The sequence below is a fragment of the Eubalaena glacialis genome, chromosome 15 (genome assembly GCF_028564815.1).
Source record: "Eubalaena glacialis isolate mEubGla1 chromosome 15, mEubGla1.1.hap2.+ XY, whole genome shotgun sequence".
NCBI lineage: Eukaryota > Metazoa > Chordata > Mammalia > Artiodactyla > Balaenidae > Eubalaena > Eubalaena glacialis.
The window spans coordinates 83,362,864-83,383,873 of NC_083730.1; the positions used below are offsets into that span (position 1 = coordinate 83,362,864).

Genomic DNA, 21,010 nt, shown 5'->3' on the forward strand with positions numbered 1-21,010 from the left:
TCACAAGAAATTACACCTGAGACAGCGATTTGGATGCACAGACTTATTGAGGGTGTGCTCTCAGGAGAAAGGGAGTGAGGAAGCAAGCTAGGGCAGTACAGAAAGCTAAGAAAAGATGTAGTTTCAGCTAGACTCTAGCCTCAGCCTGATCCCACAGGGAGCTCTAGAGTGTGAATTGTATTACCTTGCCGCAAAGGGGAAGGTCGTTTGTACTCCCAAGTGAGTCGTTGGTTATGGGATGCCTCGCCACCCGCCAGGGGTGGATATAACCTTCTTGGAAGGGGTGCCTGTGAGGTATTTGTAGCCAACACTCACACTAAGAGCTGAGCAACAGCTTTCACTACAGCTGCAGAAGAACTGATTGGTGGTCCCTGCTCAGCCCCTAACTCGCCGAGTGTCCTGGAATGTAGCACTGGCCCCTCTCTGGACCTCAGCTTCTCCTGGGTAGAGTTCCAAGGGCTGGCTTAGCTCTGACAAGTTCTGGCTCTGTGATCAGGCAACACAGCCACTGCCCCAGCCTGCAATCTCTGTTTCTGAAACCCAGGAGGAGAGATGGGGCCCCTCGGGTGGTTCCAACAGCGTAAGGCGAGGTGTCTGACAGCTTCCCCCGCTGAAGCCCTTTATCTCACTTCTCTGCTGTGTTATTTTAAAACTAACGAGCCCAGACCTCCAGAGCTTGCTGCCTGCTCACCGCCTGCCATCGAGATTTGTGGCTTGTCCGCTCTGTCCTCTCTGCAGATTTTAGCGGTAGCTTACTCTCTGCTTGTTAGGAATTTTCTACCAAACCTCAGCCCCAGAAAGGGGGGACGTGTGTGTTGTGTGTGTCTGCAGGAACACAAAGTCCCAACTGCACCACGCTCTCCGATGCCCTCCCTCATCACCACCCCCACCTCTGTAGTTCCAGCTGATGAAAGGGTCCAGTTGGTTGTCCCGGGAGGACAGGAAGAGATAAATTCATCCCTGGGCTATTGAGAGAGAAAAGCCAGGACACAGCAGCGAATGGGTAGCCACACAGCTTGGTGGTGGGGAGCAAGGCCCCAGTGTAGGGAGGATCTCCGGGGACACTCAAGGGCCCCCTGACCTCCCCGCCCTTTCCCATCCCAGAATCCCTTGTCTTGAGCTGTTTGGTGAAAGGGAATCGGAATGAGCAGTGAGGCTGGTGAACAATGTGATCTCTCCCTGATATTTAAAGCGCCGCTGTGTGCCAGAAACTAAGTGCTGGGCATGCATCGTGCCATTTCATCCTCACAACCGTCCTGTGAGGTGCAGACAACTTGTGATTTCACCAGAGAGGTGAAGAGACTTGCCCAGGGTCGTGCCTTTGGGCATGGTGAGTGCCCAGGCAGGGCCAGTGTGAGAAATCTAGCCACTGTGCTCTGGCAGCCCTCCCCGAACAAGCAGCTCAGCCCCCTCTGTGCCACCTGTCTTGTTTCCTGCAGGCACCGGTGCCCTGTCTCTACTCAGGACTTCTCTCTTGGGTCACTTTCATCCCGCATGAGAGTTTCTTATGTACCTACCCCATGTCTTCCTCTGGCCTGTGAGCTTCTTGAGGGAAAGACTCATGTCTGGATCATCTTGAAATGACCCTCCACCAGAAGTAAAGTGATGCTTAGCAGATGAGTGAATGAGTGATTAATGAATCAGTGAATAAATGAATAGCTAATGAAGAAATAGATGAATGAATGCATAAACAATAAATGAATCACTGCATCTAAAGGAATGAATTGGAGGAATCAGACATTTTATGAGTATATTTTAAGAGCCAGTCCACCAGGCTGGGACACTTCTATCGAGCCATTTTGTTATTCTGAAACCCCGCCGGTACAACTCCCTCAGAGCTTACCTTCGTCCTCAGTTTCCCACCTCACTCTAGCCACGTGCTCCCGGTTACTCCCCAGAAGATCCAATCTTCTGGCTTTCAACACCATCTAAATGCTAACATCACTCAAGGGCTTTTCCCCAGCGCTAATGTCTTCTCTGAACTTCAGTCTCCTGTATCCAACTGCCCACCTGCCATCTCCAAGAGGGGGTGTCTAATTAGCATCTCAAAACTAACATGTCCAGAACTGAGCTCTGGGGAACCCTTACAAAACACCCCTCACGTGCACCTGTCCCCGCCCAGTCAACGGCAGCTCATCGATCCCCGTTGCTCAGACCAGAACCCTTGGAGTCACCCATGAGCAAACTTGGTTGATTCCAACTTCAGTATCTGTCCAGAAACCGACCGCTTCTCGCCACTACAGCAGCGATAACACTGATCCCGGCCCTCATCTCCTCTCCTGTGGGTTGCTGCAGTAATCTCCTCACGGGTCTTCCTGCATTAATCCCAGCTCCCTGGCTGTCCACGCTCAGCAACCTGCCAAAGAGATCCTTTAAAACCTAAGTCAGATTACATCGCTTCTCTGCTTAGAACCCTCCAACGGCATCTCACCTCACTCAGAGAAAAAGCCAAGGCCCTGCAGTAGCCCACCAGGACATGATCTGAGCCCTCCTTACCCTTCTGACATCACCCCTGCCTCTCGTCCCCTTTGCTGACTCACTTCCAACCTCAGTGTATCTAGTATGTTCCACCTTCAGGGCCTTTGCGTTGGCTGTGCCCTCTGCCTGTTTTGCTCTTTTCCAGGCTCACTCCCTCATCATCTTCAAGTCTCACTCAAATGTTCCCTTCTCAGTGAAACCTTCTCTGATCACACCGTCTGAAACCACATCCCCCCTCCTGGTAGCATTTTCAGTTCCCCTTATCCGTCTCCCTTTCTTTCTTTTTTTTTTTTTAATAGCCTTCTTTGCCTTCGAATACCCTCCATAGTTACCGTGCAGTTCTGCTTATTTTCTGCTCTCCTCCTCCCTCTGCCCATCCCAGGAGAATGCAAGCTCCGCCAGGTAGAGAGTTTTTTCTGTCTTATGCTCTGCTGTGTCTCCAGTGCCTAGAACATGCCCCACAGATAGTAGGTGCTCAATAAATATTTGTTGAGTCGGTGGCTGAATGAAGGATACATGAACGGTCCCTGACAGCACCTCCTGGGACCAGTTGTTACTCTCTCAGCTCTTGAACCAAGGCTCCTCCTGCTCCGGACTGAAGGTTTCCTTTAAGGCTGAGGGCTTCTTCCCTCTTCCCAGCAGATCTTGCTTGCTTGGCGCCTCCTCTAGCAGTAGCCGTAATGATGCCCAAAAGGGGCTCATCTAGCACAATCCCTCCCAGGGCAAGAAAATCTAATCAGCAATGTTCCCTCCATGGAGAAATCCAAACCCTGTCTGCAATTCCAGCTGATAGAAAGGTCTTGCAGTTGCCCCTGGGCTGGAGCGAGAGGTGTTCTTTTTTCTTGTGGTGACACAGCTGGGTAGAATCAGGGCATGAAGCCAGGTCAGTAGAACTGCAGGACCTCTGCACTTTCCCAGCATCACCTGATTACCCTTCACAACGTGGTCAAGTGGGAAACCACAACATTTTGGAGTTCAGCCAACTCCCAAGCTGGGGGCAGCCCGTGTGTCAGACAACCCCAAGAATCTGATTCAGTCCCCTTCTTGGCACTTTGAACCCTCACTAGGCAAATAGGCGATTGACAGGCCAGCCTGTGAAGGGCAAAATGACTCGGTGGACTGAGGGTGGATTGCAGGGCAGTAGGCTTGTGTTCTGTGATGAGAGTTCAAAACCCAGGCAGGCTGGGGGCCTGACCTGCCTGGCTGAGCTGGGTAAGAAGTGCTGAGCTAATTTTTCTCTGTATGGTTCTTTTGTCTTTTGACCTGAACTTGGGAACTAGATTTTTTGTTTGTTTGTTTGTTTTTATTTATTTTTGGCTGCGTTGGGTCTTCGTTGCTGCACGCAGGCTTTCTCTAGTTGCGGTGAGTGTGCTTCTCGCTGCGGTGGCTTCTCTTGTTGCGGAGCATGGGCTCTAGGCACGCGGGCTTCAGTAGTTGTGGCACGCAGGCTCAGTAGTTGTGGCTCACAGGCTCTAGAGCGCAGGCTCAGTAGTTGTGGCACATGGGCTTAGTTGCTCCGCGGCATGTGGGATCTTCCCGGACCAGGGATCGAACCCGTGTCCCCTGCATTGGCAGGAGGATTCTTAACCGCTGCGCCACCAGGGAAGTCCCAGGAACTGGACAGCTTTTGATATACAAGAGTGTTTACCACGCACACATACACATGTTCACACACTCACATGCTCTCAGCCCTGGGAACTGAACTAAACCGTTCTCACCAGTTCCCTGAGGGCAGAGGGTGCTAGAAAGCTGGATCAGTCTAAATCATTTGTAAAATCTACAACCTGGCTACTCAAAGTATGGTCCGTGGAGCAATAACATCACCTGGGAATTGGTTAGAAATGCAGAAGATCAGGCCCTAACCCAGACCTACTTAGTCGGCATCTGCAGTCTATCAAGATCCCCAGGTGATTCACATGCACGTGAAGGTGTGAGAAGCACCTGTCCACTTGGCCCTGAAGAATCTAGCCCTGTCTGCCTCCTTAGTCTCAGCTCCTGTTTTTTTCTGCTCTCCCACATTCATTGCAGCATTATTTACAATAGCCAAGACATGGAAACAACCTAAGTGTCCATGGATAAAGACAGTGTGATATATATCATGTATATATATCTGATAGATAGATAGATAGATAAAATGGAATTCAGCCGTAAAAAGAAGGAAACCCTGCCATTTGTAACAACATGGAGGGACCTTGAGGGCACTATGCTAAGTAAGCCAGTCTCAACTCTTACTTTCCATCCTCCATCCTAACTATCTCTTCCAACTTACTACTTCCTCTGCAGTTCCTTGAAGTCCATTGCTGTGCCTCGGTGCCTGGCCTTTGCACATGACCAATTTCCGTATATCTTTTAGGAAACTTTTCACAGCCACCTGCCCATATTCCCCAGGCTGGATTAGGTGCTCTTTCTGTGGTTCCATGGTTCTCTGAGCTTCTCTCCATCAGAGAACTTACTATACCACATTGTAATCCCCAGTTGAGGAATCAGTGTTCCTCTTCCAGACTGGAAATTCCTTGAGGACACAGATAGGTTTTAGTTACTTTTGGGTCCTTGAAATCTGATACCAAGTAGGCGTTCAGTAAACAGCTGTTGAATGAATGAATGAAATCATGAGGGAAATGCCAGCCTCATAAAACTTGTTTTCTTTCTCATTCAGTTCTTACTAAGCTGAGCATGGTGGCTCCCACATCCAGATGATGCCTCCCACGGTGGCTCTCTGGAATCCCTGATCTTCCCCAAAGCTCCTACACTTTTTCCAATTGTGATCGCAAAGCTCAAAGAATCACAGCTCCCTCAGAGTATCCCCAGCCAGGCTTAATTAACCTTGAAAAGGACTTGGTACCAAGAAGTCAGGCCGGGATAGTAACAGGACCCAGACTGAAGTCCCAGGAGCCAAGGCACAAATAAGCCAAATCCACCTTGCCCAAGGGCTGGCTCAGCCCAATGATAAACCTTGGGTTCTCTGCTGGACCCGTGAGCTGAGGGTCTGCGCCTTCATTCTTACTGAAACGGGGAGACAGTAGGTGTCTGGCTAAGTGCAGGGACAAGGGCGGATCATTCACAGCCCTGGATGCAAGTGTAGAACAAGAATCTTGGATGGGAAGCAAGTTCCTTTGCCTCCCCAGGTCTCAGTGTCTTCATGTGAGTAATGGGGATAAGTTCACCAAACTGAGTACCTTACCGAGAAGCCTTGTCAGCATCTGTTGAGACACTGGATTTGCAAGTGTTCTACACCCAGGAGAAGCTATTAGTGGGATGGGGAAAGTAAGTGTCAGGGATGTCCCAAATCTAATGGCCAAGTGCCACTTCTATTTGTGGAATATAAGATTCAGGCCAGAGGCTCGAGATACAGCCCCTTCTTCAAACACATGAGGCAAATCCCTGTCGTACAGGGAAATTACTAACATTCACCCTATGCCCCCACTTATTATTTCCTTATATTTTCAAAGTGTTTTCCAGATTGCTCTCCTTTTTTCTCAGCTGATTCTCATAAACAAGCAGGGCATCTGGTGCTCTTGCCATTTACTACCCCTGGGTCTCAATTTCTCCATCTGTATAGTGTGGGTGGCCATGCCTGCTCCTGGGTTTCTTTGGAAGTTTACATGAGACAACACAGAGGAGGGCTTAGCCTGGTGTCTGGCACGGAGTAGGTGCTTGATAAATGCCGGCTGTTGTTTTGATCAAAGGACGTGGAAAGAGCACTGGACTGGGGGTCAGAAGGCCACAGTTCGAGCTGAAGCTCCGACGTGAGTCGCCCTGTGGCCTTGGGCAAGTCTCCTCTCTTCTTGGGACCTCAGTTTCCTCATTCTGCACAGAGGTGGGCAAGGACCGGTGTCCTCACTCCCCTCCACCATTGTTTGTCTCTGATTCCCCAAACGGTGTTTAACTCACACTAGTGCTCGAGGCATCCAACCGGCTGAGTGAGCACTTTGTTGGAGTCAGGAGCTTTGATGGGGGAAGCGGGGAAGCAGCTAGGGAGCCAGTCATCTTGGAGAGTTTTGCGGAAAGTTCAGCCCTCTTATCAGAGGCTGGGAATCTGCTGGTTGCCATGACTACGGAGAGCAGCATCTCAGCTCCAGGTCGCTGATTAGCAGGAACCGAGCGGGGAGGCCTTGTGGAATGCAGCACTTGTGGCTCCCTCCCTCCTGTGAAGTGGAGTGCACTGGCCCTTGACTTCACTGTTTTAGCCGTCCCCTGAAGAGCTCGCCTTCTTTTAAGTATTTTTTTTAATGCAACATCAAAGGGCTGTGTGGAAAAAACGAGGCAGCTGCCTGTACTCCTCAGCAAGGATGGAACACAGAATTTTTCTTAAAGCCCTGCAAGGATGCAAAGCTGGAGGCAAAGAAGGAAGATGGGTGGGGCTAAGGGGGTGGAGGTACCATGGCTGAGGTCTGAGTCCACTGAAGTGCTGTGTGGCCTCAAGACTGGTCCTTCTCCCTGGACCTCTGCTTCTTTATATGTGAGGAGAGGTTGCATCTGACCTGTGGTTCTCACATGAGATTGGTCATCAGAATTGATTTGTAAATTCATTCATTCAACAAATGTTTCCTGAGCAAGAAGGCATGCTGTCTATGCCAGGCACTAGATCCTTGGGGATTCGGTGGTGAGAGAAGAGACTAGTTCCCACTCTCAGGAAGCTTACATTCTAGTCCAGAAGACAAACGGTTAGCAAATAAACGTGTAAAATGGTCACTTCAAATAGTAACAAGTACTGTGACGGAGGGAAGGCACAGCAGGCCACTGTGATGGTGGCCGGTGATGAGAGCAGCACGATTACATAAGGGGATAAGGGAGGGCTTCTCTGAGGAGGTGACGTTTGAGTGCAAAGAAGGAGCCGGCCATGCAGATAGCTGGAGGAGGAACAGCATACCAGGTGGAGGGAACAGAAAGAGCAAAGGCTCTGAGTAAGGGCCCTGTTCCATTTGAGGAACAGCGAGAAGGCCATGTGGCCAAAGCAGAGTAAGGGACGGGGAGAGGGGTAGGAGATGGGGTCTAGAGGGACAGAGGCCAGATCATTCAGAGCCTTTTAAACCCAATAATCAGTTTGGATTTATTCTTGACCTAATAGAAGGTGTAATTACCTGGGATGTTTCTTTAAGTTGCAGGTTCCCACGTTTCATCCTTGGAGACTCTGATTTATTATGGCTATGATGGGACCTAGGAATCTGTATTTTTTTAAAGTTCCTTAGGGGCCTCTGATACTGTGCCATGTTTAGCAGAGCCTGGACTACACGATCCCTGAGTCTCTTTCAGTTTTAAAAAAGCTAAGAAGCAAAGTATTAGAACGCATTTTAAAAATCTTAAATGTTACATCAGGAAGGATTCCTTTCATCTTTCCCTCACCACTCCCTGTCAGCCTGGTAGAATTAATTCTGTTTTTGTTTGTGTTATAATCCCAGGTGAGGTACCCAACACCAGGAAGGGGAAGCCAGTGCTACTGGAAAAAAAAAGAACTACCACAACAGGGAGTGTCAAGCTATAAGCTGCAGCAACTCCATTATACCTCTCTCCTCATCAAACCATTGTCAGGGTTTCCATCCCTGATTCTCCACCCTGCTGCTGGCAGCGATGGATGAGGCATTGTCCGTGCCTTAAGCCTTGTCCGCCAGTGCCTGGCAGTAGTATCCCCCAGCTTTCCCTGCACTGGGGATAACCCACGCCTCTATTAGCACAAGTCACTGAGACCTTCCATCCAATGCCAGCACTATTTGTCATGTATTTATTCACTGCCAAACTCCTCATATCAACTCAGTTTCTGCCTAGTGCAAGGTTGCCTCAGGCACATATTTGTGTCTTGGTTTCCTGTAATACTCCAGAAAGTCCAAAATTCCATTCTTGTGTGTGTGTCCAACTCAAGACTCTGCTGGGCAATACGCATCCATTGATAAACTCACTGATCACTAAGTCATTGCAATAGTCTCCCCATCTCTTTCTTCCCTTCCTTTGAGTGTCCTAAGCCAGTGGAGTGAACCTTCTGAAATGTAAGCCAGACCACATCACCCATCTCAGCCACATGGGACCCAAAGGTCTTCCATGACCTATGTAGTCCAGGCTTTGCTAAACCTGGCACAGTATCAGAGGCCCCCAAGGAACTTTTTAAGAATACAGATTCCTAGGTCCCATCAAAGACCTCATCTCTGATCTCGCCTCTTACCACTCTAACCCCTGCTTGCTATTCCTTGTATATGCCAAGTGTCTTTGAACTTGCTATTCCTTCTGCCTAGAACATACTTCCACTGATTGCAGATACCTGTATAGAAGTTGTATATTACTGAGCAACAAAATACTCCAAATCTTTGTGGCTTAAAACAACAATAACCAGTTATGTTTTGCAGTTTCTGTGAGTCAGGATTTTGGCTGGGTGACTGACTCACCACTCTCATGAGATGGTGGTCAGACGTCAGCCACAGCTGCTGTCTTATCTGAAGGCTTGACTGCGGCCGGAGGACCCACTTCTAGGGTGGCTCAGTCACATGGCTGGTAGTGCTGGCTGTTGGCAGGAGGCCTCAGTTCTGTCACATGGGCGTCTCCACAGGGCTGCTTGAGTGTCCTCACAACATGGTGACCAGCTTCCCTCAAAGTGATCAATCCAAGAGGAAGAGGCAGAAGTTGCCTTCATGACCTAGTCTTGGAAGTCACATATCATCACTTTTAATTCAGTCTGTTCATTAAAAGTGAGTCACTAGCCCATCCAGTATTCGCAGGGGGAGAAATTAGGCTCCAGCTTTTTTTTTTTTCTCTTTTTAAAATTTATTTACTTTTTATTGACGTATAGTTGACTTACAATATTGTGTTAGTTTCAGGTGTACAGCAAAGTGATTCCATCGTGTGTGTGTGTGTGTGTGTGTATACACACACACACATATATAGATATTCTTTTTCAGATTATTTTCCCAAATAGGTTATTACAAAATATTGAGTATAGTTCACTGTGCCATACACTAGGTCCTTGCTGTTTATCTGTTTTCTATATAGTAGTGTGTATCTGTTAATCCCAAACTCCTAATTTTTCCCTCCCCCCGCTTTCCCTTTGGTAACCATAAGTTTGTTTTCTATGTCTGTGAGCCTATTTCTGTTTTGTAAATAAGTTTATTTGTATCGGTTTTTTTAGATTCCACATATAAGTGGTATCATATGATATTTCTCTTTCTCTGTCTGACTTACTTCACTTAGTATGGTAATCTGTAGGTCCATCCATGTTGCTGCAAAAGGCTCTATTTCATTCTTCTTTATGGCTGAGTAGTATTCCATCATATATATACCACATCTTCTAGGATTCAGCTTTTGATGGTATGAGTGTCAAAGAAATTGTGAACACATTTTAAAACCAACACAAACTGCAAGGTTAGTCTCTGATCCTTCAAGTCTCCACTCTTGTTACTTCCTAAAAAAGGCCTTCCCTGATTACTGTATACGAAATAGCAGTCACCCGCTCCCATTTCCTAGCCCCATTCCACTGATTTATTCTCTCCATAACTTATTACCAACAAATAAGCCATATTGTTACTTTCTTGTGTGTTTATTACCTGCTTTTCCATCTGTAATCTAAACTCCATGATCTCGGGGAACACCTGTGTCTTGTTCACTGCATCGCCGGACTTAGAACTGGCCTGGACACACTGCAGGCACTCAGGGAATAGGCGTTAGTGAATGTGTGTTAGCCTTGGCTAGGACAAGTGTGGGAAGAGGCAAACCTTGCTGGAGGCTGGGCAGAAACTGCGAGCTTTGAGTTATCTGAAAAGAGCCAGGGCGGCATTCCACACAGATAGACCGGAGGGAACGCAGGCATGGAAATGGAACCCTCATCGTGGGAGAAGGGGTGCAGGGAGGTGTAGGGAAAACTGGAGTTCTGGTAGCATGGGGTTGGCAGTGAGGAGGGCTGGGAACACCCGACTAGAATCTCCATCCTTCCTGGGCTTGAAGTATCCCCCAGCTCTGCTTCTAAAGATGCACCGATAAGCGGCTGACAGAGAAGGATGTGTTTTGCTGCCCTTCCTTCAATATTGACCAGGCTTGGCCTGCGCTCCTGGCAGCCCTAAGGAGCAGGGGGCTTATCAAATGCATTCATCCTGAGTCATAAAACCAACCTTGATGCACTGGGTGCAGGAGCTCGGTGCAGGAGAAATGCTAATGCCTTTGATCAATGCTTGACCTGGGATTTGCAGGCAGGGTGAGCAGGCAGGGATGCTCACTGGATGGTGCCAGATCCACCTGTGGCTCTCAGACTCCTGACTCTGAATGACAGGAGCCAGGAGACTTGAGTGACAGCTTCTTCAAAGACTGAGTAACTAAGCAACTTCCTTTCCCTCTCTGGGACTCAGAGAAGGAGGTGGGATGCAGGTAATTTCCCTGTGTTATTTGGACCTCATCTCAGAGGCAGAGAAGAGAACTTCAGGCCTTCATGGGAACTGCCATCCCAAGTAGGTGAGCTCACACCTGCTAAGGACACCAAATGGGAGGTTTGGTTCACAGAGAAGTAAAGGGAAAGGGAAGTGATATTTCTTAGGCCTTCCTGTTTGCTTATATTATCTCATTTTATCTTCACAACAACTCAACAATATATGGACTGATATTATTCCCTATTTTATAGTTCAGGAAACTGCAGCTCAGAGAGGTTGAGGGACTGATCCCAGGACCTAGAGTTACTAAATCGTGAAGAGAGTGTTTAAATGAAGCTGTCTCTGTGCCATACACAGATAAGGCAGAAAAGTGGGATAGAAATGGCAAAGGAGAGTTTGAACTAATCCTATACTGCTTTGGCCTCCAATTAAGTCTTGAGGAAGGAAGTAAAATGCTGGTTTTCAGCCTCTCCCTGTGATTCAATCAGGTTAGGCTAGGCTAGGCTGCAGTAACAAATAAATCCCTAAACCTCAGTGGCTTAACCTAACTAAGGCTTATTTCTGTCATGCAAAGTCTGATGTGGTCCAGGCATCTCTCCTCCATCAAGTAGCTTCACTTTTTGGAATGTGTGGCCTCCAAAGTCACTGTGACAGAGGGAGAGAGAGCTGGAGATGACACACAGATCTTACTGCCTCAAACTGGAAACAATACATATCACTCCCATTCAGAGACCATTGACCCTTGATGATATTATGGCCCCAACTTTACTCCAAGGGAGGTTGGAAATATTCTGACATCTATGAATGTTTGATGAACATTAAGAATCTCTGTCATATCCTAACACTTTTGCCTCCTTATTTCCTCCCCTATAGGACAGAACCCCAGAGCAGCCCCATGGTGCCAGCTCAGGATGGACCCTCGGAAAAGCTGAGCCAGCCTCTGGCCACTGAGGTCTTGGGCTCCAACAGCTGGGAGAGAGGCAAAGCCTGCCGGGAGGCCAGTCCTGCCAGAGCACACAGGTGAGACCCTGCCCCCGCTCCCCTCTTCAATCTAACAGGGAAGTTCAACTTGAGGATGGAGAAATGAAGTTTGTCTCTCTGACGACTCTTCCCCTCTCGCTTTTGCAAGTTCCTCTTTGAGATCCTTAAATCAGATCAAAACCCATCTGAGAATTAGATGGAAGCTATGAATGCCGAGAATACTCCCCAAATTCTGTGTACCATTTTAGAGGACTCATAGACCCCTGAGGCTTATGAACAGGAGTCTCTAGTTATGAGCCTGAATCCTGAGGCAGTGGCTTAGGAAGCCAGAGCAGCTTTCATGGACGAAGTCTGCTCCTCCACCCAGGCTGCCCTCTACCCAGGCTGGCTACAGGCTTTAGTTAGTTAGGCCGTGATTTCAATGAGGGAGAAACAGTTAAGTCCTATCAGCTTGAAGAAGTGAAGTTCAACATCAGTTCCGGAGGATTATCCCCAGGAAACAGAAAAAAAAAAAGTTCTTTCCATAAGAGGCTGAAGGAGATGGAGAGAGAAGGGGAGGGGAAGGGAATTTCCATACTTTCAAAACATTGACTCCTAGACAGCCAAAGGGGACTTAGTGTGTTGTAGGGACTTGCGTTCAAACCTGCACACCATCACTTACTAACTGAGTGACCTTGGGCAAGTTTGTTTTCTTGTGTGAGCCTCAGTTTTCACAACTATAAAATGGGGATATTGAGATCTAATTCTCAAAGTCGAGTGAAGATTAAATCAGATCAGGTGTGTACAGATCCTGACAGTGAGCCTGGAATATAAGAGGACCTTAAGATGTTAGTTGGGGTCTCATGGAGCCGGAAGAGAAGGTTCTGGACATGATAATCTAAAAATGATGCTGTGTCGTCCATTTGATCATACAGTGTCCAGGCCTCTTGCTCCCTTCCCCTATCTGTGACCTGCTCTCTGACATGAGTAAAAACCACAATATTGATGATAATCCTATTGCTAGTGATAATCAAAATCATAATAATTATAATAATAGACACTACATTTACTGTAAACTTGCTCCGTGCTGGTCCAGGGCACATCGCATGAGTAAGCTCTCTCATTCCTTGTAACGAACTTAGGACACAGGTCTCATGTTTTATACCCATCTTACAGATGATGAAAATGATACTCATAGAGGCCGCCCAGCTAGGAAGTAATAGAGCAGTAGTTCAAATACAAGTGTGTCCGTTTCTGGAGCCAGCATTCTTTACGGCTGCATACTTCCCCTCCGCGTATCTGACCACTGTGTAGTGAACCACTGTATATGTGACCGCTGCATACTTAACTGCTGCATGTTTAACCGCCCCTTATGTCACTGTGGTGCACTTAACCGCTATTCTGGCCCTACCGTCCCACTGTGTGCAAGGGCACACCTGGGAGACTGGTGCATGGAAAATAAAGAGGTGGAGGAAAGGCATCTGGGATTTAGGGAGGGGGTTAATTACCCCCCTCACGGACATCAAATCCATCCAGATTCAAGGGCTTTTTTTTTTTCCTAACAGTATTTTTTTTTGAGGTATAGTTAATTTGCAAAGTTGTTTTAGTTTCAAGTGTACAGTAAAGTGATTCAGATATATATATATATATATATTCTTTTTCAGATTCTTTTCCATTATAGGTTATTACAAGGTATTGAGTCTAGTTCCCTGTGCTGTACAGTAGGTCCCTGTTGTTTACCTATTTTATATATAGTGTGTATATGTTAATCCCAAACTCCTCATTTATCTCCCCCCTCCCACCCCACTCCATAAGTTTGTTTTTTATGTCTGTGAGTCTATTTCTGTTTTGTAAATAAGTTCATTTGTATCATTTTTTTAGAGTCCACAAACAAATGATATCATATGATATTTGTCTTTCTCTGTAGGGCTTTTGGGTTTTATCTCATCACTTAAATCTGAGTTTAGGATAGTGGTTCCCAGACCTTGCTTCCCTGAAACCCTGGGGTATGAGAATGAAGTGACAGTAATTGACAGAAACAATAAAATCTTTCTCTATTTTATAAGACACATTTTTAAAAGGTCTTTTCTTTCTCTTTAAGCATTTATGCCTTAAATGTTTTCAGTTTTTCTCAAATTCCTGGCAGCTGTTACACTGGGAAGTGTTTATATGAAACAAGATGATTTAACAAGTGTCTAAATTATTTCATCCATTCATCCCTCATTTGGTCACTCAACAAATGTTTATTAGGCTCTTACTCTGTGTCAAGCCCTCGTTGAAGGAAAAATTTGGAAGTGGCCTACTGTGCTTACACAAGAGGCCTGTTTGCTTCCTGGATATGTGTGCTGTGTTTTGTGCTTTATATAACATGTAAGTGTAGTTAAGTAACTAGGTACTTAATCCCTATGATTTTTATTTTTAACCTGCTAAAAGTGACTCTCTTGAAACTGTTCTAGATATGGCTATATGATTTTCATTGGCTGACAATGCGGAGACCTTAACATATATTCTAATCACTGTATCGTTTTTTTCTACTAACTGTAAATACCAGATTCTTAGAATGGAATTAATTATGGCAGCATTTTATGATGTTTTGTAAAAAGTTGAGTAACTTCCAAAAGATCAGCCACACAAACAAGTGTGAAAAGGCAGCTGGTTTTGTGGGAAAGCTCTCAGGCTAGGAATCACACAGGCCTCGATTCAAATTCCAACTCGGATACTTCCTTACTGTGCAGCCGTGAGCAAGACGATTCAACTCTCTTGAGCCTGGTTTTCTTCGCCTGTAGAATGAGACAGTAAAAATCATAACACCAAGATGGCCTGCCTGTCGGAGACCCCAGTCTGCATGAGCGTCCTTTCGGAAGTAACAGCTAGCAGTCGCCACTATGTTGACAGGCTCTTTGACCCTGATCCCCAGAAAGTTCTACAAGGTGTCATCTGAATACCCCTTTAGGGTTTGTTAGAAAGGAGACCCAACTGCAGCTGCTGGATTGCTGCCGGGCTGAGGGACGAGAACGAGGCTGGCCACCATTCAGCAGCAGACCCTCTCAAGACTGTCTGCTTGCCCTTGCTCCTGTGGGGTTACCACGGGTAGAAGCAGGAGACGGGCTCAGCAGCAGCCGACAGGCCATGACCCAGGAGGCGCAGTGAGGGACAGAGCTGCTGCTGTGTGGCTGACAGGGTCTTGGTGCTCCGGCCGGGTGTCAGGCCTGTGCCTCTGAGGTGGGAGAGCCGAGTTCAGGACATTGGTCCACCAGAGACCTCCCGGCTCCACGTAATATCAAACGGCAAAAGCTCTCCCAGAGATCTCCATCTCAACGCTAAGACCCAGCTCCACTCAACAACCAGCAAACTACAGTGCTGGACACCCTATGCCAAACAACTAGCAAGACAGGAACACAACCCCACCCATTAGCAGAGAGGCTGCCTAAAATCATACTAAGGTCACAGACACCCCAAAACACACCACCAGACATGGTCCTGCCCACCAGAAAGACAAGACCAGCCTCATCCACCAGAGCACAGGCACCAGCCCCCTCCACCAGGAAGCCTACACAACCCACTGAACCAACCTCACCCACTGGGGGCAGACACCAAAAACAACGGGAACTATGAACCTGCAGGCTGCAAAAAGGAGACCCCAAACACAGTAATTTAAACAAAATGAGAAGACAGAAAAATACACAGCAGATGAAGGAGCAAGGTGAAAACCCACCAGACCAAACACATGAAGAGGAAATAGGCAGTCTACCTGAAAAAGAATTCAGAATAATGATAGTAAAGATGATCCAAAATCTTGGAAATAGAATGGAGAAAATACAAGAAACGTTTAACAAGGACCTAGAAGAACTAAAGAGCAAACAAACAATGATGAACAACACAATAAATGAAATTAAAAATTCTCTAGAAGTAATCAATAGCAGAATAACTGAAGCAGAAGAACGGATAAGTGACCTGGAAGACAAAATAGTGGAAATAACTACCACAGAGCAGAATAAAGAAAAAAGAATGAAAAGAATTGAGGACAGTCTTAGAGACCTCTGAGACAATATTAAACACACCAACATTCGAATTATAGGGGTCCAGAAGAAGACGAGAGAAAGAAACAGACTGAGAAAATATTTGAAGAGATTATAGTTGAAAACTTCCCTAATATGGGAAAGGAAATAATCAAGTCCAGGAAGCACAGAGAGTCCCATACAGGATAAATCCAAGGAGAAGCATGCCAAGACACGTATTAACCAAACTATCAAAAATTAAATACAAAGAAAAAATATTAAAAGCAGGAAGGGAAAAGCAACAAAAAACACACAAGGGAATCCCCATAAGGTTAACAGCTGATCTTTCAGCAGAAACTCTGCAAGCCAGAAGGGAGTGGCAAAACATATTTAAAGTGGTGAAAGGGAAAAACCTACAACCAAGATTACTCTACCCAGCAAGGATCTCATTCAGATCCGATGGAGAACTTAAAACCTTTACAGACAAGCAAAAGCTAAGAGAATTCAGCACCACCAAACCAGCTTTTCAGCAAATGCTAAAGGAATTTCTCTAGGCAGGAAACACAAGAGAAGGAAAAGGCCTTTAATAACAAACCCAAAACAGTTAAGAAAATGGTAATAGGAACATACATATCGATAATTACCTTAAATGTAAATGGATTAAATGCTCCCACCAAAAGACATAGACTGGCTGAATGGATACAAAAACAAGACCCATATATATGCTGTCTACAAGAGACCCACTTCAGACCTAGGGACACATACAGACTGAAAGTGAGGGGATGGAGAAAGATATTCCATGCAAATGGAAATCAAAAGAAAGCTGGAGTAGCAATCGCATATCAGACAAAATAGACTTTAAAATAAAGATTATTACAAAAGACAGAGAAGGACACTCCATAATGATCAAGGGATCAATCCAAGAAGAAGATATAACAATTGTGAATATTTATGCACCCAACAGAGGAACACCTCAATACGTACAGCCATAAAAGGGGAAACTGACAGTAACACAATCATAGTAGGGGACTTTAACACCCCACTTTCACCAATGGACAGATCATCCAAAATGAAAATAAATAAGGAAACACAAGCTTTAAATGATACATTAAACAAGATGGACTTAATTGATATTTATAGGACATTCCATCCAAAAACAACAGAATACATTTTCTTCTCAAATGCTCATGGAACATTCTCCAGGATAGATCATATCTTGGGTCACAAATCAAGCCTTGGTAAATTTAAGAAAATTGAAATCATATCAAGTATCTTTTCTGACCACAATGCTATGAGACTAGATATCAATTACAGGAAAAAATCTGTAAAAAATACAAACACGTGAAGGCTAAACAGTACACTACTTAATAACCAAGAGATCACTGAAGAAATCAAAGAGGAAATAAAAAAATACCTAGAAACAAATGACAATGAAAACACGACAACCCAAAACCTATGGGATGCAGCAAAAGCAGTAATAAGAGGGAAGTTTATAGCAATACAATCCTACCTCAAGAAACAAGAAACATCTCAAATAAACAACCTAACCTTACACCTAAAACAATTAGAGAAAGAAGAACAAAAAAACCCCCAAAGTTAGCAGAAGGAAAGAAATCATAAAGATCAGATCAGAAATAAATGAAAAAAAAATGAAGGAATGGTAGCAAAGAGCAATAAAGCTAAAAGCTGGTTCTTTGAGAAGATAAACAAAATTGATAAACCATTAGCCAGACTCATCAAGACAGAAAGCGAGAAGACTCAAATCAACAGAATTAGAAATGAAAAAGGAGAAGTAACAACTGACACTGCAGAAATACAAAGGATCATGAGAGATTACTACAGGCAACTATATGCCAATAAAATGGACAACCGGGACAAGTTCTTAGAAAAGAAGAAATGGACAAATTCTTGGAAAAGCACAACCTTCCGAGACTGAACCAGGAAGAAATAGAAAATATAAACAGACCAATCACAAGCACTGAAATTGAAACTGTGATTAAAAATCTTCCAACAAACAAAAGTCCAGGACCAGATGACTTCACAGGCAAATTCTATCAAACATTTAGAGAAGAGCTAACACCTATCCTTCTCAAACTCTTCCAAAATATAGCAGAGGGAGGAACACTCCCAAACTCATTCTACAAGGCCACCATCACCCTGATACCAAAACCAGACAAAGATGTCACAAAGAAAGAAAACTACAGGCCAATATCACTGATGAACATAGATGCAAAAATCCTCAAGAAAATACTAGCAAACAGAATCCAACAGCACATTAAAAGGATCATACACCATGATCAAGTGCGGTTTATCCCAGGAATGCAAGGATTCTTCAATATACGCAAATCAATCAGTGTGATAAGCCATATTAACAAACTGAAGGAGAAGAACCATATGATCATCTCAATAGATACAGAAAAATCTTTTGACAAAATTCAACACCCACTTATGATAAAACCCTCCAGAAAATAGGCATAGAGGGAACTTACCTCAATATAATAAAGGCCATATATGACAAACCCACAGCCAACATCGTTCCCAATGGTGAAAAACTGAAACCATTTCCTCTAAGATCAGGAGCAAGACAAGGTTGTCCACTCTCACCACTATTATTCAGCATAGTTTTGGGAGTTTTAGCCACAGCAATCAGAGTAGAAAAAGAAATCCAAGTCAGAAAAGAAGAAGTAAAGCTGTCACTGTTTGCAGATGACATGATGCTATACGTAGAGAATCCTAAAGATGCCACCAGAAAACTGCTAGAGCTAATCAATGAATTTGGTAGAGTAGCAGGATACAAAATTAATGCACAGAAATCTCTTGCATTCCTATACACTAATGATGGAAAATCTGAAAGAGAAATTAAGGAAACACTCCCATTTACCACTGCAACAAAAAGAATAGAATACCTAGGAATAAACCTACCTAAGGAGACAAAAGACCTGTATGCAGAAAACTATAAGACACTGATGAAAGAAATTAAAGGTGATACAAACAGATGGAGAGATATACCATGTTCTTGGATTGGAAGAATCAACATTGTGAAAATGACTAGACTACCCAAAGCAATCTACAGATTCAACGCAATCCCTATCAAACTACCAATGGCATTTTTCACAGAACTAGAACAAAAAATTTCACAATTTGTTTGGAAACACAAAAGACCCCGAATAGCAAAAGGAATCTTGAGAAGGAAAAACGGAGCTGGAGGAATCAGGTTCCCTGACTTTAGACTATACTACAAAGCTACAGTAATCAAGACAGTATGGTACTGGCACAAAAACAGAAATATAGATCAACAGAACAGGATAGAAAGCCCAGAGATAAACCCACGCACATATGGTCCCCTTATTTTTGATAAAGGAGGCAAGAATATACAATGGAGAAAAGACAAACTCTTCAATAAGTGGTGCTGGGAAAACTGGGCAGCTACACGTAAAAGAATGAAATTAGAACACTCCCTAACACCATACACAAAAATAAACTCAAAATGGATTAAAGACCTAAATGTAAGGCCAGACACTATAAAACTCTTAGGGGAAAATATAGGCAGAACACTCTGACATAAATCACAGCAAGATCTTTTCTGACCCACCTCCTAGAGTAATGGAAATGAAAACAAAAATAAACAAATGAGACCTAATGAATCTTTAAAGCTTTTGTACAGCAAAGGAAACTATAAACAAGATGAAAAGACAACCCTCAGAATGGGAGAAAATATTTGCAAATGACTCAATGGACAAAGGATTAATCTCCAAAATATATAAACAGCTCATGCAGCTCAATATTAAAGAAACAAACAACCCAATCCAAAAATGGGCAGAAGACCTAAATAGACATTTCTCCAAAGAAGACATACAGATGGCCAAGAGGCACATGAAAAGCCGCTCAACATCACTAATTATTAGAGAAATGCAAATCAAAACTACAATGAGGTAACACCTCATACCGGTCAGAATGGGCATCATCAGAAAATCTACAAACAACAAATGCTGGAGAGGGTGTGGAGAAAAGGGAACCCTGTTGCACTGTTGGTGGGAATGTAAATTGATACAGCCACTATGGAGAACAGTATGGAGGTTCCTTCAAAAGCTAAAAATAGAACTACCTTATGACCCAGCAATCCCACTACTGGGCATATACTCTGAGAAAACCATAATTCACAAAGAGTCATGTACCACAATGTTCATTGCAGCTCTATTTACAATAGCCAGGACATGGAAGCAACCTAAGTGTCCATCGACAGATGAATAGATAAAGAAGATGTGGCACATATATACAATGGAATATTACTCAGCCATAAAAAGAAACGAAATTGAGTTATTTGTAGTGAGGTGGATGGACTTAGAGTCTGTCATACAGAGTGAAGTAAGTCAAAAAGACAAAAACAAATGCCGTATGCTAACACTTATATATAGAATCTAAAAAAAAAAAAACATGGTTCTGAAGAACCTAGGGGCAGGACAGGACTAATGACGCAGATGTAGAGAATGGACTTGAGGACACGGGGAGGGGGAGGGGTTGGTTGGGACGAAGTGAGAGAGTGGCATGGACTTATATACACTACTAAATGTAAAATCAATAGCTGGTGGGAAGCAGCCGCATGGCACAGGGAGATCAGCTTGGTGCTCTGTGACCACCTAGAGGGGTGGGATAGGGAGGGTGGGAGGGAGATGCAAGAGGGAGGAGATATGGGGATGTATGTATATGTATAGCTGATTCACTTTGTTGTAGAGCAGAAACTAACACACCATTTTAAAGCAATTATACTCCAATAAAGATGTTAAAAAAAAAAAAATAACACCCTCACAGTGCTTTTGTGAGCATCAAAGTATATAAAACATTTGGTGCATAATAAGTGAATAAACGGTAGCCGTGTTGTTACTAATAATGACAATAACTTTTTATTAATAATCTGTTTTCCCAAAGAGGTTCAGCTGGGTTGGCATGTTTCAATTCCCAAGCAGTTTTTCATCCAAAACCATATCTTTTTGCCATGGGATAGTGCTTTAAAAAAAATCCCTGGAGCCTGCCCCAATTATAAAAGGAGATAACTTGACTTCATTTAACTGCAGCCTGAGCATTTGAATTTAATTGAACAGCAAATAATTATTCCTGAAAAGTGGAGATTTTTGAGGTTCCTTGAAGCGATATAAGAAATGTATCTTGTTACATTAGACCTTGGCAAATATACTTTTAATAATCAGCTGCTACTTAACCTACCTTCTGCCTCCTATT

At 44.5% G+C, this 21,010-nt stretch overlaps 1 protein-coding gene across 1 annotated transcript in view; it reads left to right on the forward strand.

Moving 5' to 3' along the window:
* Window positions 1–21,010, forward strand: part of SRRM4 (serine/arginine repetitive matrix 4) — a 161,137-nt gene that overhangs the window by 100,561 nt on the left and 39,566 nt on the right. The window contains exon 2 of the mRNA XM_061170143.1: window positions 11,691–11,837. Coding sequence (XP_061026126.1) covers window positions 11,691–11,837 — 147 coding nt within the window. The remainder of the gene's footprint in view (window positions 1–11,690; window positions 11,838–21,010) is intronic.